The sequence below is a fragment of the Eubalaena glacialis genome, chromosome 10 (assembly GCF_028564815.1).
Source record: "Eubalaena glacialis isolate mEubGla1 chromosome 10, mEubGla1.1.hap2.+ XY, whole genome shotgun sequence".
NCBI lineage: Eukaryota > Metazoa > Chordata > Mammalia > Artiodactyla > Balaenidae > Eubalaena > Eubalaena glacialis.
In genome coordinates, this window is record NC_083725.1 from 23,355,225 (window position 1) to 23,372,805 (window position 17,581).

General features: G+C 46.8%; 4 protein-coding genes across 6 annotated transcripts in view; 3 read left to right on the top strand and 1 right to left on the bottom strand.

Moving 5' to 3' along the window:
* Window positions 1-719: 719 nt before the first annotated feature.
* On the bottom strand, window positions 720-3,926 carry CRYAB (crystallin alpha B). Its single transcript, XM_061203958.1, has 3 exons — window positions 3,654-3,926; window positions 2,402-2,524; window positions 720-1,085 (listed from the first exon to the last, which is right to left on the bottom strand). The coding sequence occupies exons 1-3, from the start codon at window positions 3,852-3,854 to the stop codon at window positions 882-884; spliced, it is 528 nt and encodes a 175-aa protein (XP_061059941.1). The 5' UTR covers window positions 3,855-3,926; the 3' UTR covers window positions 720-881.
* A 749-nt stretch (window positions 3,927-4,675) lies between these two features.
* HSPB2 (heat shock protein family B (small) member 2) lies at window positions 4,676-6,139 on the top strand. The gene is made up of 2 exons (XM_061203957.1): window positions 4,676-5,017; window positions 5,507-6,139. The coding sequence occupies exons 1-2, from the start codon at window positions 4,924-4,926 to the stop codon at window positions 5,956-5,958; spliced, it is 546 nt and encodes a 181-aa protein (XP_061059940.1). The 5' UTR covers window positions 4,676-4,923; the 3' UTR covers window positions 5,959-6,139.
* A 3,185-nt stretch (window positions 6,140-9,324) lies between these two features.
* On the top strand, window positions 9,325-16,049 carry C10H11orf52 (chromosome 10 C11orf52 homolog). The gene is made up of 4 exons (XM_061203959.1): window positions 9,325-9,453; window positions 13,797-13,834; window positions 14,831-14,886; window positions 15,119-16,049. The coding sequence occupies exons 1-4, from the start codon at window positions 9,422-9,424 to the stop codon at window positions 15,365-15,367; spliced, it is 375 nt and encodes a 124-aa protein (XP_061059942.1). The 5' UTR covers window positions 9,325-9,421; the 3' UTR covers window positions 15,368-16,049.
* Window positions 16,050-16,512: 463 nt separating this feature from the next.
* The window catches only part of DIXDC1 (DIX domain containing 1), a 73,571-nt gene continuing 72,502 nt past the window's right edge, over window positions 16,513-17,581 (top strand). The window contains exons 1-2 of one of the 3 annotated variants that reach the window (XM_061203971.1): window positions 16,513-16,660; window positions 17,336-17,479. The gene's annotated coding sequence lies outside the window, so the exon portion shown is untranslated. The remainder of the gene's footprint in view (window positions 16,661-17,335; window positions 17,480-17,581) is intronic. The other 2 variants (XM_061203970.1, XM_061203972.1) reach the window with 2 other exon arrangements.

Genomic DNA, 17,581 nt, shown 5'->3' on the forward strand with positions numbered 1-17,581 from the left:
CCAGGTTCCGATCCCGGTTGGGGAACTAGATCCCACATGCATGCCACAACTAAGAGCCCACATGCTGCAACTAAAGATCCCACGTGCCACAACTAAGACCCAGAGTGGCTTAAATAAATAAATATTTAAAAATAAATAAAAAACAAAAGTTAACCTTTTTAAATTGTGGGTCAATGGATTGTATATTTCCCAGTCTTAGTTTTAATAGGTGTTTACTGGCTAATTAAGGGACTACACCTGAGAGGCTTGTTTGGGGATAATCACCAGTCCTATTGTGATAATCACCTGTCCACCTTGTGAATCAGCTGAAGGCAATGCTTATCAGTAGCAAAATGTCAAAGTTGAGGACACCATCTCCTCCCTGGTGACATGATTAATTTCACAGACGCACTAAGGCCTTTTATGCATTGTCATCCAGACCTCATTCAGATTTGTTATTGGAACTGAGGGCCAAAATCAAAGAGAGAGGAGAAGAACTAATATTCCTTGAACTCTGCTAAGGGCTTTACCTGCTTTTTCGCCTTAATTTACTCCTTACAACTAGTGTACAAATCAGTACCCCATGTTATAAATGGAAGACCTAAAGACCATAAAGCTTAAGTGACTTGCTAAATTTATCCCATGAGTAAACGCTGGAAACAGTCATTCTGACTCTAATATCCCTGGAGTCCCCTAAATCATATGTGATAATTATTACAAAATATTCAAACATGAGACAGTTATCTGTTGCTGAATGATATTTATTTGCTTAATAATTTGGGCCTGCCAAATTTGGGCCTGCTTATTATTAGCATTAATAAGCTTCAGCACTAGTCACAAGATTTTCATTCACTGGTGGGGAAATTTTCTTGTTTTAAAAAATGCAGTTAGAGAAAGGGCAGCTACTTCTTGGGGGCTGCAGTGACAGCAGGTTTCTCTTCACGGGTGATGGGAATGGTGCGCTCAGGGCCGGAGGCCTGTTTCCTTGGTCCATTCACAGTGAGGATGCCATCAGATGACAGGGATGAAGTAATGGTGAGAGGGTCCACATCAGCTGGGATCCGGTATTTGCGGTGGAACTCCCGGGAGATGAAGCCATGTTCGTCCTAATCCAAGAGAATAAGGAAAGAGGTAGAGCGATAAGAACGGGAAATAGCATCACTTGCCTAGAACTCAGACATCCTCCTTCCCCTTAGGTGTGGCCAAATGCATGGCAACATGAGAGAAAGCTAAATAGCTGTTCTGTTTGGGGCTAAGATGAAACTGCCTAGGTGGTCACTCCTACCAATGAGAGTCTGAGAAGTCTGAACAGCCAAAATTTCATAGCTCTCTAAACCCTCAGGCATGGACATGTTCAGGGGTATTTCCCAGAGGTTTAGATCAATGTTTTTTGGGCCTACAGGATTTGGAATATCATCTAGCTTTGAAGATTTGAGTCCCTGAGGAAACCCAGAAATTGTCCTGACTCTTCAGGAATGTTCCAGAAGGTTCCAGACCAATAGACCTAATAATAAAAACAACAACAACAATAAAGACTCCCTCCAGGGAGGATCTGATCTAAAGTTGAATCATACAAGCAAAACTGAAACAGCTTGAGGACCTCACACTATACTGTTTGATGCACAAGTTTCTGAGTTGGGAATTCCCTGGTGGTCCAGTGGTAAGGACTCCGCGCTTTCACTGCCTTCGGTAGGAAGCAAACTCATTGAAAAACTCTCCCAGAAAGTAATGAAAAGCTATTCCATTCTTCAGAATTTGGCTGAAGAATTCTGACCGTAACCTTTACACCTGCTGAATCTCAAGCATTTATCCAGACAGGCTCTCAACTGATTTCCACATGGGTCTAGGGTATTAGGAGCTGAGTAGAGCTCTGAAGCTTAGGCAAAGCAAGTAGTTCAGCATTAAGACGGGCTAAAGAGAAGTGAATTCCAAAACATCTGAAACAAAACTCTCAAATTCAAGGGCCTTCCGAGTGCATGCAGTTAATGTAATTATATAAAGCAATCAGATGTCTGGCAACCACTACTTATAAATCAGTGGTCTTCAGCCTTGACTAACTGTACATTAGAATCCCCTAGGGAGCTTTGAAAAATCCTGATTTAAGTGACCTGGGATATGCCTGAGCATTGGGATACTTTTTTTTAATTCCCCTGGCAATTCTAATGTGGTCAAGGTTGAGAACCACAGGCTTAAACGGGAAGTTAACATCCCATCTATCCCATGTGAGGCAATGAAATCAAAACAAACAACAAAGATCACTTCTCTGGCCAAAACAACAACAACAATAACAACAACAGGTTTATCCCTGTTCTTGACTCTCATGGCTTAGGACTGAAATGCTGCCAGCCTCAGGGGCTGATGGCAGTCTCTGGCATATAGTATGCACTGGATGAATGAGCAGAAGAGAAAGCCAGCTACGTACCTGGCGCTCTTCATGTTTGCCATGCACCTCAATCACATCTCCCAGCACCTTGACCTTGAGTTCCTCTGGGGAGAAGTGCTTCACATCCAGGTTGACAGAGAATCTGTCCTTCTCCAGACGCATCTGGAAATAGCAAGGTGGGGGAGGGGAAGACAAAAGATAGTAGGAATATGAACAACACTAGTACAGTCTCATGCTGCAGACTTGCTTTCTTTCCAGGTAGTTTATCCTCCTCTTTTTAGCTAAAAATCCCGTTTTGAATAAACATGACTCTCTAGTTCAGGGGTGCCACTACAGTGGTAGCCAAGGCACACCATTTGGTCATCAGGCCAAACTTTAGTTACAGGGACAGGGAAGAAGACAGGCCACCCAGGGGACAAATCACAAGGATGGGTCTGGGCATGGCTTCTGCTGCTTCTCTGACCCCATGTCTGGCCTTGTCATTTGTCTGTGAGACAAAGGCCCCTTCTTCTTACTCAGGTCGCTGCCAAGTTTCCCACCCACTCAATCTGGAATGTTCTGCTGGCTCTGATTGTCCTTCCAAAGCCCTTGCCCACTCAGCTCCTGTTTACTCACTCTTGAATATTTTTAAACCAGAGTGTTATCTGTGACAGCTTCTGTCAATCTTATCTGTTCGCCCCATTTTCCTACCCTCTCAGGACAAGTGGAGGGGGGTCCCTAAACTTGACCTACCTTCTATCCTCATTAGGCTTGGACCCAGGCCAGTGCCCTGTCATAGCCCTGAGAAACCCAGAAAATCATAGAAGAGGGAATAGAAAGGAAGAAAATAGTGGCTGCTGTCTCCAGCTCCATGCTGCGGGGATGAAAAGCTCAGGATGAGGTAGGACTGTCTCCTGGCTCTGGAACTTGAGATGATAGTATTTGTCAGGAGTGTGAGGTATTAGAAGAGGTGAGCAAAGGGGTATGAAGGCAGCTCTTTCCCTGTAGATCATTATGAACCAAACCAGAAAGGGACATCCTACTTAGAAGATGGGACAGAGAATGATCTTCGTAACACATGGAAAAAAATGTAATAAATAGGACACAGAGGTGCATCGAATACAAACAGGTGACTGGGGAAGAGAGGAACTAGGGACCTCATCTTTCTTCACTGCAGGACATACAAGAGCCTAAGACACTTGGGACCCTTAGACCTAGTCAGATTTAGGCCAGGAGGAAAAGGACAGTGGATGGAGACGCTTCCAGGAGGCTCCAGAATGAACTCACCTGTCCTGGCAGAGGGGAGACTTACCTCTGAGAGCCCAGTGTCAATCCAGCTGGGTGCCCGCAGAAATGAAGGCAGCCGAAGGTAGAAGGGGCTCAGGGAAGTAGAAGCTGGGAAGAGATCAGACTCCAGCAGGTGCTCACCAAAGAACTGGTCAAAGAGGCGACTGGGAGAGTGAAGAGGAAAGAAGGAGCGGCGGATCCAGGGGTGGTGGATGGCGATGTCCATGGTGGCTAGGTGAGTGTGGAGACTCAGCTGGCTGGTCAGCTCCTTCAGCCGCAGCTACAGCCAGCCCCTTATATATGCAGTCTTCTGAAGCTTCTGGAATGATGATGTCAGGGGTTTTATTATGCCAGCTCACTGCCCGTTCATGGAGACTTGTGATTGGGGATTTGGCAGTGTGACACATACCCAGTACTCACTGAGCTAAGAAAAGAGAAATACAAACACGTCTGAGCTGGCCAGTGACTTGTCCTGGTCTTGTTTTACTCGCTTTCTGTCCGCATCCCATGGCACCCACCCCCACCCCCTTCTCTGGAGTTGGGACTGAGGCAGGAATCCCAGGCAGGCGGGCACTGGGCCCCTCCTCCTCCTCTCCAGCCTAGCATGCCAAGGGAATGCGGCCAGAGACTATCTTGGGCCAGGGAAGGAACTGGAATCTTCCTAGGCTGGGCCCCAGGATACTAACTCTTTGTGGGTCCCTGAAGGAGAGTAGTAATCACCAACATGTCAACGGCAGGTTTCCACGTGGTGCCCTGGGTCGCCCTGGGTTCAGAGAGGACCCTGACCTTAATCTAGGCAGGAAGGCCCCTCACCCTGCCCCAGAGAAAGGAGAGAAAGTTGTTTGCGTCGTTCACTTTACAGGCCTGGCAGAACAGTAAATCCAGGGGAGCTTGATGAAGCAGAGCACCGGCTGCCTGCCACTGAGGAGGAGAAGAGGGGCGTGGAAAACATGCCAACTCTTTGGGAGGGTCTCAGCGTGGTCTCTCCGGGGCCTCCGGCACCAGCCTCCCCTCCCCAGCTCGCTCCGCAGCCAGGACCCCCAGCTGTCCTCCCCGCGGGGCCCCCCGTGACAGCTGAAGGGTGTGCAGCGGAGGGGACGGGGGTCCAGGCGGCGCAGGCCACACACTCGACGCGGGCGCTACCCGCCCCTCCCCCACCGGGCTCGGCACTATTTTGGGTGGTGTAGACCCCGCCCCCACCTTCGAGTGCGCCCGGGCTCTGCGGCAGCTGGAGGGGTGCCGCTGCGCCAGCTGGGGCCGCACCTCGAGCCGGGGCCGCCGGCGGGTCTGCAGCCATGTCGGGCCGCTCGGTGCCACATGCCCACCCGGCCACCGCCGAGTACGAGTTTGCCAACCCGAGCCGCCTGGGCGAGCAGCGCTTCGGGGAAGGTATGGCACGGACGCCACCCCCTTGCCTCCCACCCCCACCTGCTGAAATTCTGGGCTGACCTCCCAATGATACTGGCCTCCACCCCACTCTGGGCTTAACTGAACTCCTGGGGCGAGCCATCTCCCACCCCAGACTCCCCCCTCATCCCCCTCCGGGCAGGGCTCGCTCCCCTTCCTACTGACCTCGGTGCGGACTGCTGCCCACTGTGCTCTGATACCTGCCCCTGCTCCCCTCGGGATGCCTCCCCTGCGAACCACCCAGACCCGGTTTGGTTTGCTCTTCTTCATCCCAACTCATTCCCTTTCTCAATCTCCTCTCGCCAGCCGCCTCATTCCAGCCACTGGGACCCCTCCTTCCCCTTCCCTGCTTCTCCTGACTCCCCTCCAGCTCTCCCTAGGCCTCCCCTCCTGATCTGCTCTCATGTCGCCCTCCTTCCCACCCCATCCTCCCTCATCCTGCCTCTTGCCTTCTCTCTCTCTGCCCCTCAGGCCTCCTGCCAGAAGAGATCCTGACCCCCACCCTCTACCATGGCTACTATGTCCGGCCCCGGGCCGCCCAAGCTGGGGAGGGCAGCAGGGCAGGGGCCTCTGAGCTTCGGCTCAGTGAGGGCAAGTTCCAGGCGTTTCTGGATGTGAGCCACTTTACCCCCGATGAGGTAACCGTGAGGACTGTGGACAACCTACTGGAGGTGTCTGCCCGGCACCCCCAGCGCCTGGACCGCCATGGCTTCGTGTCCAGAGAGTTCTGCCGAACCTACGTCCTGCCTGCTGATGTTGACCCCTGGCGGGTCCGCGCCGCTCTCTCCCATGATGGCATCCTCAACCTGGAGGCGCCTCGGGGTGGCCGACATTTGGACACAGAGGTCAATGAGGTCTACATCTCCCTGCTCCCTGCACCTCCTGATCCAGAGGAAGAGGAGGCAGCCAGTGTTGAGCCCTGAGTGCCACAGACCCAGCACCCTTTCTAGCTCCCGCGGTGATAGGACTAGCTGCTCACCACCCCAGAGGTAGCAGCATCCTTGGGGGAAGGGAAAAGTGCATGGTCACAATGTATGGTTTGGTCCCTTGGGACGTGTCATAGTGTTTTCATTTAGTTTTGGGTGGAGCTGAATAAACCCAAATCTCAGGGCCTTGTTTGTGCTGATCCCTATTCTGTGGCCTGGAGGATGGGATGGGCAGGGAGGGAGACAAAAAGGACAGCTAGACAGAAAGGTCCTCGGTTAGATGTACCCAACGTCATAGCACCCTGAGCTCACACTTGGATGCTGAGATCACACCTGGAAGCTGACACTGGCTCCAGATCAAATTCCTGGCCATAATTTTCTCACAATGCAACAAAAGAGAGAGTGATCCTGGGAGGGAAAAGGGATATGCCATCCAAACAGCCCAGAGGGCACTGTCTGAGCTGGTGATTAGAGACACAAAAACAAGGGTCTCCAGACTGTCTGGCCTGTTTTGGGTAGGGGTTGGGAAAACAGCTTTTGGCTGCAGAGTTGCCTAAAGCCCTGGTTTCCCATACTAAGGCCTGTCCACTGTAAATGGTCTCTGATTCTGAGGGATCGAGTAGGCAGACACAGGGGCACAGACACAGAAGCCTCTGCCATTGTCACTGAATCACAAAGTCTCCCCACCCTCTGCCTATGAGAGAAAGCATTTGTTTCTAACCTTGAAACATCCCAAAGAGAGGAATCGCTGCATCACTCCACCCAATCCAAGTCTAAATGCAGGGGAGCTAGGGTTATTGGTATGGTGGTGATGGCCAGGGAAACTTCCTTTGGAAGTAGAGTCTTAATACTAGGGGTATGATGTATTCAGGAAAGCCTGGGGGGGTGGGGGGTTGACCTCTTAATTACTCTCTGTAATCAAGAGAACATGCATGTGTATGCTTTGAGGAGTGTCCAGAAGACCTCCCTGCCCCCAAATATATCTTTTACTAGGTTGTGATGGACATCTGAAATTCTTCCATTAAAGTGGTTGATTCTTAACTTTTTTTATGGACCCTCTTGAAAAATCTGACAAAAGCAATAGATCCTCTTACCAGAAAAACACACATGCTCCGAAATTTGGCATACAATTTGAATAGGTTCACACAGCTCTTGAGATCCATTCATATGCCCCTCTTAGGGAATGGGTGGACCCCCAGGATAAGAACCCTCACTTGAAGAATACAATTCTTGGTTAAAGGATTGCCATCTACTAAAAATTAAAGCATGCCTTAGAGAAATAACTATTGATGTATTCTATTGTTCACTCATTCAACAAATATTTATTAAACCCCAAGTAATATACTATGGAGGTTATACATTGTAAATATAAATTTAAAACTATGCTCCTTGGTTGTCTACTCTCAGGAATCTTAACGTCTAGCTGAGAAGAAAAAGAATTGTAAAAGGATCCTATTCAGACTTCAACCAGAACAGCTTCACTTTGATCTGTTTCGCAGTTGGAATTTTTACATGAGCTTCATTTAAAAGAAAGGGTTCCTTAGCTAGAAAAAAAATTGAAACCTCTGATTTTGTCCAAATCCCCATCCCATTCAAATACTTTGAAGATTATTAGCCAACTTCTGGGACATTTTCAGTGACAGAGAGCTTAGAACTTCATAAGGTAGCCCATTTCATTTTCTTTTTGGACCCATCTGTTATAAATTCTTCCTTCCATTGATCCAAAATCTGCATTTCAGTAACTTCCGCCCATTGGTTCAGGTTATGTCCAGAAAATAAATGCAATCCTTCTTTTAACCATATTTTATAGGACTTTCCATACCACTTAGAACTCAGACAACTTTCTCTTGAACACACTGCCTCTTGACACTGTAACTTGAAATTCAACATGTAAATCTAAAATTATTATTCCAATCATGGACTGACTGGTACAGACTTCAGTGGAATAATCAATACCGTTGTTTATCACTCTGGACTTCTATTAATGGTGCTTTGGGTATATCAGATTTTCTGGCTACCACAACACAGTGTTGGTTCCTTTGGAATTTCTGGTTATATAAAAATCTCACATGTTTTCCTTTAAATTTTTTCTTTAAATTAGAGAAAGTAGCTAGAAAGGGACCGAGATTGTGGAGGGCTTTGAGTGCCAAGCTGAGAAGTTTGGGTAACAGGATGAAAAGAATACAGTTAATGGTAGAGTACAGAATGGATTGCCAGGGAGAAGCACGGCCATGAAATAAGAGGCTAGTGCAATGATCCATCACCAGACAATAAAGTAAGATGCTTTACCATCCAACAATTAGGTGAGAACAAGAAGTAATAATAATAACAATAGCTAGGACTTAACTGAGAGGGTCCCATGTGCCAGGCCCTGGACTAGAGATATACATTATCTCATTTAATCTTCACCACAATCGTACAAGGCTGTGACTCTTATTATCTCCATTTTTCATAAGGAAAGAAGATGGGGAGGAATGAAGCGTCCAGGGTACTCTCTGTGGAGTACAGGGCTGAGTGCTGGGTCCTGAACATCCATAAGGGACACACAAATAACTGGGCATCTGAACAAGACACTAAAGAGGGGGTGGGAACACTGAAGACAAGCCATACAGGTTCCACAAATTCTCCTAGAGCCCCTATTTTCTACAGAGGAATTTGCTCAACTGCATCCTAGTTGCCAGTGAGTGTGCAATGAGTCCAGCTTCAGGTCACTGGAGGAGAAGCTGAGTTGAGATTAAATGGAGATTCCGTAGTTCTCTACTGGGGATGGGGAAGTGAGTGGTTAAGAAGTGCTGAGACCATTCCAATCATAGAATCATATGATTTTTGATCAGAAAGGGTATTAAGTAATGAGTTCAGCCCTCCATTTTTACAGTCCTAGAAAAAAGTGATTTGCCCACATTAATTCCAATAGCAAGGGAGAATACAAAAGGAATACATTTCCCTAAATTTTAGTTTCCAAAAGAGTCCAGTATTCAAACCCAGATTCTGGACAAGGATAATAAGAGACTGACACCGATTACCTTGAAAGTGAAACTCAATTAGACCTGCGTAGTGCTGGGGAAACATAGGTAAGACTCTATTATAAACGATACATTTCAATGACAGTGTGAAGTAGTAGAGAAACATTTCCTATGGAAACCCAGAGCCCTTTTCTGCCTCAGGTTTCTTCTCACTGAAGCTTGAAGCTCAAAGTTAACGCTTCATCAAAGTAGCTCCAAATCCCGAAGGTGAGATTGCTCTCACCTGGAGCCCGTGTGTGTTCCCCTACCGTTTGGCTGGGAGCAGTCACCTGGGAATCTTTCCAGCAGGTGGCTTCCGAAGTCCAACCTGTTAGGTTGAAATCTGACCCTGACGGAGAGTCCCTGGGAGCTGCTACTGAAAGCTGAACCGGGAACCAGGAAATGCACAAGCCTCTATCTGTAGCAGAACAGCTGGGCTCCCTGGGAGACAGAGCACCATGGGAAACCGGCTCTGCTGCGGGGGAAGCTGGTGAGTAGGGGGAAAGGTCGGAGGGTAAGGTCTCTGTTGGTGGACATGAAGGCCCCAAGAATAAGAGAGAGCCTGCAGCTAGTGTTCTGCCAACTTCCCACTGTCACTTTCTCCAGATAGCACCTCCTCCAGGTGGCACCTCCAGGGGCCAACACCAGAGCAGCACCCCTCCTGTGCTCCCTCCTTTCAGGAAACCTCAAAAAACAGCCAAGCCAGCTGTCTGTCCAACGGCCAGGACAGGGCTGGAATGGTAAATTGACATTTTTTCTCTTTGTCTTCCTCTGCCTCCTCTTTCCCTTTATTCTCTTCCTTTCTCCTTCAGATAATGGTAATAATTGTAGCATTTGGAACTTTATAATCTCATTTAATTTTCCCAACAATTCTGAGGGAGGTGGTCTTACTCCTTCTCCCATTTTACAGCTAAGAAGCTGAGATTCAGAGAAGTTAACTAATTTGTCTGGGGTCACATGGCTAGTAAGCAAACAAACCAAGATTCCAACCCAAGTTTATCTGACTTCAAAGCCCATACTTTTAATCACGCCATAATACTGCCTCCTGAATCAAGCAAATCAACTTTGGAGAAGTGTTTATGTAAAAAGGTAGAAGTAAAAAAAATAATAATAATAAAATAAAAATAAAAAATAAAAGGGCAGAAATGAGGAGAAGGAGAATATCCATGCAATATTTGAATATAGCTTTCACACTTGTTTGCTGTGTGACCTTAGGCAAATTCTGTAACTTCTCTTTTTCCTCATATGTAATATGTAGATAACACAACCTGTGTTGTTTAGATCATGGACTTGAAGAGCAGATTATATGTGAAAGCCTCACAATAAATGAATCATATTGTCTTTATTGTTCTTTCCCAGGATTGTCATCACTGTTGTTAAATAACAAAAATTCAACCAAGTAAATTTTAAAAATTTAATTGGCTTTATTGAACAGTTCATGAATGGGGCAGCATCTCATCTAGCAAGTAGAAAGGAGCTCCGAGGAGCGGTACAAAATGAAAGGCTTTTATAGGCAGAAGGGGGAAGGGATCAAGGGAAGAGCAGATGACCTCATCTTCCTTTGGGCGATGGAAAAGGTCTATGTAGCAGATTATCTCATTGCTGCTGACCAGAAAATTCCAAACTGACCGTTTAAGACTACATTCCTGGGGAAGGTTGAAACTCCAGTTAGGCTAGGTATTAAGCCATGGTTTGGTGGTATGAGCTTAGCACAAGCAACACCATTTGAGGCCTGTTGTTTCTTTTCTTTTCTTTTTTTTTTTTTTTTTTAAATTTTTTGGCCGCACTGCACTTGGCATGTGGGATCTTAGTTCCCCGACCAGGGATCGAACCCATGCCCTGTGCAGTGGAAGTGCGGAGTCCTAACCACTGGACCCCCAGGGAAGTCCTGGCCTGTTGTTTCTTTTTAACGCTATAAACGCCTGGGCCTAGTTTTATCCTGTCCACTGCCTTCTTAGCTCTACCACTCCATGCCTGCATCTGTCTTGAGGGTGTCCTGTTTATGAATAAAGTATCATTATGTTTAGAGAGACAGGTGAGGTACATTGAAAAGCACATGTAATTTGGAGTCAGTACATTGGATGCAAGTCCTGTTCCTACTACTCATTCATTTATTAAACAAATATTTTATTGAACACCTATGTGTATCAGGCATAGTGACAGAGGCAGAAGACATAGCAATAATAGGAAATTTGGTTCTTGCCTTCTTGAGTAAGATACCAAAGTTCTAGGGCCTTAGTTGGCCCTATAAAATGAGAACAGCACTTTTTAAACTCTGAGATGTCCTATAGACATGGAACATCTAGAAACATAAAAACTTCCAGAGAAGGGGGTGTAAAGCATCTTTCACCCCCTTTCTTCCCAAGTCTTCATAGTTCTCATTTTTGGTTATTTCTTCCTCGGATGGTGGTAGTCATAGTAGTCAGCTTTGACTGACACTCATTATATGCCAGACACCTAGCTGAGTATTTTACATTTATTATTTTATTTAAATTTTACAATAATCCCATGAGTTTTAAGTTCTATTATTATCTTCATTTTATTAATAAGAAAATGGAGGGAATTCCTTGGCGGTCCAGTGGTTAGGACTCAGCGGTTTCACTGCTGAGGGCCTGGGATCGATCCCTGGTCAGGGAACCAAGATCCCGCATGCCATGTGGCATGGCCAAAAATTTTTAAATAAATAAAATAAATAAAATGAAAATGGAAGCCTAATGAAGTAAAAAACTTGCTAAAGGTCATAGAGCCAGTCTGACACCGTCAATCAGACTCTAGAGCCTGTCTAGAAACACTGCACCAGATATTCTAACCAAAATATATTTTTTCCTCTTAAAATATTAGTAGGACTGGATAAATATTGTTCTTCTCTATTTCTCATTATCTCAATAAACTTCAGAAACTTAAAGACACTCTGACAATTGAGATTTTTATTTAAAAAATTTTTTTTCTGATTACAAAAGTAATACACATTCACTGTAGAAAATTTGGAAAGCACCAAAGAGGAGAAAATAAGAAACAACCATAAATATAAGCACCCAGAGATGACAGGAACATTTTAGTGTATTTCCATGTAATCCTTTTTAAATGCCTATATGCATAGTTTTTATCCCAAAACATATTACCTTTTTATTATCTTAATAAAGAGGAAAATTTTCCATGCTATTAGGTGTTCTTCCAACATAACATCTCTCTTAAATTGATGTATAATGTTCCATTGATTGGAGATGCCATTTATTTAGTTAGTTCCCAATGTTGGACATTTATGATATTTCCTATTTTTTGCAATTATAAATAATGCTACAATGAGCATCCATATTTGCACCTGTCTGACTATTGCTTAGAACTGCTACATCAGAGGGTACACACATTTATGTTTAAGGCTTCTTATACTTATTGCCAATTGCATTCTAGAAAGACTGCACCAATTTTTATTCCTACTACCAATATAGGAGAGTGCCCATTTGGTTTCCTTAATTCTGGGCTAAGCATAAAATCCTATCACCCGCGAGTCTAACCGAATATTCCATTTGGGTCGTGTCCAGGCATTGTGCAACATCCAACTTGGGAACAGGCTCTGTTCACTAAAATTGAGTCACCCAAGTCTACATTATTTTAGAATTAATATTGTCTTTATCTGTTTAAGTAGAAGTATGTAGGAAGACAGTAGTGACCAGGGGCAAGGAATTAGAGGCTAGGATTAGGCTATGACTAGGCAGTGGTAAAAGAAAGGAAGAGCTAAAGTGGAAGAAGAGGAAGTAGAAAGACCCAGAAATAGTTTCGAAGCTTTTCTTCTGAACCACCTCTAGAGTTCAAATGGAGACTCAAACTGCTCTCAGCTCAGCAAGCTGCATTAAAACCAAAAATCAAACCAAAACACAAACCTCTGTCAGATATGTGTGGGAAAATCCTGATTTTTCTACATTAGTAAAATGAACATGATTTAGAAGTCCCCCCGCCTTTCTTTTTAATTAGCAAAAGAAGGAAACTTCCTTGGGGAGACAGAAGTCAGATAACTAGGGTTGGCTCTGTTACAGTTGGAAATGTACTAGCAAGAAAAACATCCGGAGTAAGCCACAAACTATTCAGCCTATTTCCTCAGACAAGTGTTGTTTCTCTGGCCATCAAACAGTTGACAATCACGTAGACACACTGGCTCCATCGAGGACCCCAGGGGCTCAGAATTAGTATAAGAGGCCTGTCCTGCAGGGAGGGCAGTGTAGCTGAGTCACTCACCAAATTCAGAGCTTCCTGTGCTATGGATGTTGAAGGTTAACCATCTTTCACTTTCTCTGTTAATTAAAAACAAGGACAAAGAAGCAGGGCGGGAGGTCACCTGTTAGGAAAGGGCTGTGCAGGGCTCTAATTAGTCAGCCCTGGTTGTGGCAGTTTCTGTGACTCCCAGAATGAGAACCCCAGGTTGGCAGAGACCCTGAAGGACAGACACCAGAGAAGAAGCAAGAGGGTCTCTGAATCCAGGAATATCCCATTATTTGGCCAGTTTCCCTTACCCTCTGCTGGGATTAGCCTGTTAGACAATCCCAGAATAGCCCTCAACTCAGCTACATCCCTGGCATGTAGCGCCTGGTTGCCTGAGTCTGTATTTTGGGTTTGGTTATGTCAGTTGTACCACTCCACCTTCCAGAACCAGCCCTTTGGGAGAGGTATGGTACCCTTGATAAATGATTTGGGGCTGGCTCAGGGTGAATCTTTGTTAGAGGGAGGTGAGGGAAGGTCATCCTACCAGAATGCTAAGGAGACCACAGAGCAAATGATGAAGGAGGGAAGATACAGGCCAGGCTCTTACACATGAGTGATCTGTTTTTCCTTTCACAGGAGCTGCCCATCAACTTTCCAGAGGAAAAAGAAAATGGGTAATGGGCGTTGGGGGGGGAGGGGGTGGGGGATGCTAGGGGGAGTGCAAATTTGAGAAAAGAAGATAAGAGAACCATTGTCTTTAGAAGGGGCATAAGGTGGGGGACGGCTAAAGGGAGATAGTACACCAGAGAGAATCGTTAGGTTACTGTGCTCAAGACCAGCTCTGAAACTCTGAGTCTCATCCTTTCCATTATCTCAGAGTGGCAAGGTTGGTTGCTCATTCTTTCATTCATCCAGCAAAAATTTATTCAACCCTTATATTGTATGTGAAGCACCAAGGAGGCAGAGAGGCACAAAAGGAAGGGCACATGGTCTCGGCCCTAGAGAAAATGAAAATCAAGTCTGAGAAAGAGATACACGTTAACAAGTAACCGTAATACCACGTATGGATAGGAGTGCTCCCAACAGCACCATATTCATGCTGTGAGAGAAGGGGAGAAAACACCGATGCTGAAGGAATAATAGCAAGTTCACAAGTTGGAAGAGGAGCAGGGAGGAGAGGGTATTTTAGGCCAGGGAATTATCTCATGCAGAGAAAAGAAAGACAAGAGAAGAGAGCGACTTTATGGAAAGTGACCAAATGTTTGGTGTAGCTGAGCTCTTACCATATTGCCCTGTAATAGTCTGTTCACTTGTCTCCCCGCGTGGACTGCAAGCTCCCCTGCAGAGGAGAAAACAGCCTACTCATCCTTCTATCCCCAGAATGTGGCACAGAGCCTGGCATACAATGGGCTCTCAACATATGCCTGTTGAACTATGTTAGGGGCCAGTGAAAAATTAGGATGGAAGATATTACGGGCAGATTGTGAAAGGGCCAGATTATATGCTCTGCTAAGGAGTTTGAATGTGGGAATGGTAGAAGTAAGAGATGAGAGCAGAGGCAGGGAGATTAGTTAGAAGCCCACCATAATAATTTCACAGAGATTTGAAGAAAGCAATCTCAGTAGAGACAGGAAGAGAAAATGGATTTAAGTCGGATTTCTTCCTCTCAGGGAGCCAAGCAAGACGGACATTAAAGCAGCAGCAGCAGCAACAGAATGGCACAGAGGTAATGACAACCTCCATCCCTTCTAGGAGGTTGCTCAGACATGGGATCCCAGAACTCAGCTTTTCCATCCTGGGACAGAAACGTCTCAGTCATCTGTAGAAGTTTCTGGTTCTGCCCATCTTCCTCCATCCCCCAAAGCAGCAAAGCAAAGTGTCATTTAACAGACCCTGCGTTGGAGGTGAGGGGCAAAACCAAGTCAAGAATCTCCCTTAATGCTGTCCATTCCTCTCAGGGCCATGACCCAACGGGACGTACGTATGAGCAGGTGTTAAAGCAGCCTGTGTCTCAGGAGAGGAGTCAAGGCCTCAGGTCGGAGGAGAGCAGCTTACACTATGCAGACATTCAAGTGTGCAGCCTAACCCAGACACGCTCTGCCCAGGAGGTGAAGCACCTACAGCTAGAAAATGCTACAGAGTATGCGACCCTTTACTTCCCCCAGTCCACACCCCGCTATGACAGCAAGAACGGGACCCTAGTATGAGCCCTGGGGAGGAGGGACCTGTTTGCATCATTTCACCACTATGGCTGTGGGGAGAATCTACTGCTTTGGGGGACTGGCTGGCAGCCCAGGGATGGTGGACACGTTTTAGGCTTAAAGAACTACAGAGCCCCTGGAACTGAGGGCCCCAGTCTTGCGCTCTCCCTAAGCCTATCTCTTATTTGCCACCATTAGCTTGGGGTTGTATTTGGGTTACCTGGGGGTGGATGGAGTTCTACAAAATGAGGGGGCTAGGCTGAGTGTGCGGGAAGGTAGGGTTTTGCCCCCTACCTTTGTTCCTGCTCTCTAGAAAAGTGCAGAGGGAACAGGTTACCCTTGAAGCATCTGCACTTGAGCTTATTTTGTTGGAGTTAATTTGATGGTATCCCTTCTACACACCTTAAATGCCAAAGCTGAAGAAGAAGAGGTGCTCTAGAAAGCATTCAGAGCTCTTATACACAGCTTCTAGGGCTGGCTTGGGCAATTTCCTCAGTGGCTGGGTCAAGGGTCCCAGACCTACACAAACAAATGAGAGCAGGGGCTGAGGCATGGAGCGTTTTCTGACCATCCATCACAAGGACGTCAAGTCACAGATGTTGACAGCACTGCAAGGCCCAGAAACTCCCTTTAGCTGGACTGTTTTCTCTCGCGGGTGCAGAGCCGTTAGGATCAATAAATCGCATAAGGAACATGCCTGGTGTGTTTTCTTGGGTGGAGGTCTTCGGGCTCTTCGAAGCACAGCGGATCTCACTCAGCCTCAGGGTAGTAGGGAAGGCCAGCCACTTTCTGCCGCACTACCGGCTGCGGCCGGTGTAGAGCCCCGGAGGCAGTAGTTTGCACGGACTGGAGGCAGGTTCCCATCTACAAAAGGCAGAGCTCCCAGGGCGGGGTCGGGGCCGGCAGGAGGCGGGGTCCGGGTCGAGGGACGGGGTTCTGGCTATCAGGAGACAGGGTCCGAGCCAGCGAGAGGCAGGTCTAGACGGGCAGGGGTCGCGGTTCTGGCAATCGGGAGGCGGGGTCCGGGCCGGCAAGAGACGGGGTGAAGGCCCGCAGACGTTGTGCTCTGGGCCATTAGGAGGCGCGGCTGGACAAGCAGGGGGCGGGGTCTGAGCCGGCAGGGGGCGGAGCCCGGCTGGACCAGGGCTGGCTCCGGCTGGCTGGAGGCGGGACCGGGCCGGGCCGGCCTCCGCCGTCACCATGGCAGCGGGCACGCAGAGGCGACGCTATAGCAGGAGGCTGCCGTGCTCAGAAGGGCTGGGGACAGAAAGGCGGAACCACACATCGACGATTTAAGAGGTAGGTGCTGAAAGGTGGCGGGTACCTACCTGGAAAGTATTATTACCACCGGTTGAGCTTCCAGACCAAAACTGGGGACAAACGGAGGGGCGAGAGTGTGGTAGGAAGAAGGAGGTGGAAGTTTCAGGTTCCGAACCCTCTCCAAGCTTTGCAGGTTCTTAGTGTGCAGTTCTTGATTCAGACTTTCGGAGCTTGAAGACTTCCCGTTCTCAAGCTGCACACCATCCTCCCCAAATACGGTGGCCCCTGGGTTTGTTCCTGAGAGGGAAGATTCCTTAAGATGGATAGAGTACTGAAAAATGGAATCACAGCGCAAAAAATAGTTGAAAATAATAGTATCAACTACTTAGAGTATTTGTGAGAATTTAAAGCACTTGGAAGAGTTCATAGTATGTGGGCAAATGTTGCCTGTCACCATCATCTTCACCACCACCGCTAGGCACCATTCTAGGCCTGTTTTCTGGCACAGATTTAGTGCAAGTGGATTCAGAAGAGGTGGCTAGAACACTGCCTGCACTACTAATTGGCAGAACAACACACTAGCCTGTTTTCTGTCAGCTGGGGGTAACTCGCTTTCCAAGGGTTGTTTACTATGCTGGTCAAATAAGTTGATATAGGTGATAGCACTTTATAAACTTCAAGTGCTTTATAAAAATTTCTGCCTTGGAATGTAAGTGCTGCCTTTCTAGGTTAAAACTGAATTCCTGAGGATGAAGGGAGGAGTGAGCCAGAAGCAGAGCTCCCGGTTATTTCTCCTCATTGTCTTCAGAATCCTTCCTATGGTCTGTGACTTAATGGAAGAAATTTTCACATATTGAGGTATGGGAAAGTCATTCTGGCTTATACATGGTTTACCTTGAATTTTGTGCTAACTAAAACAGCCTGTTTGTGGCTTATCAAACATACAGTGTACATCTGCTT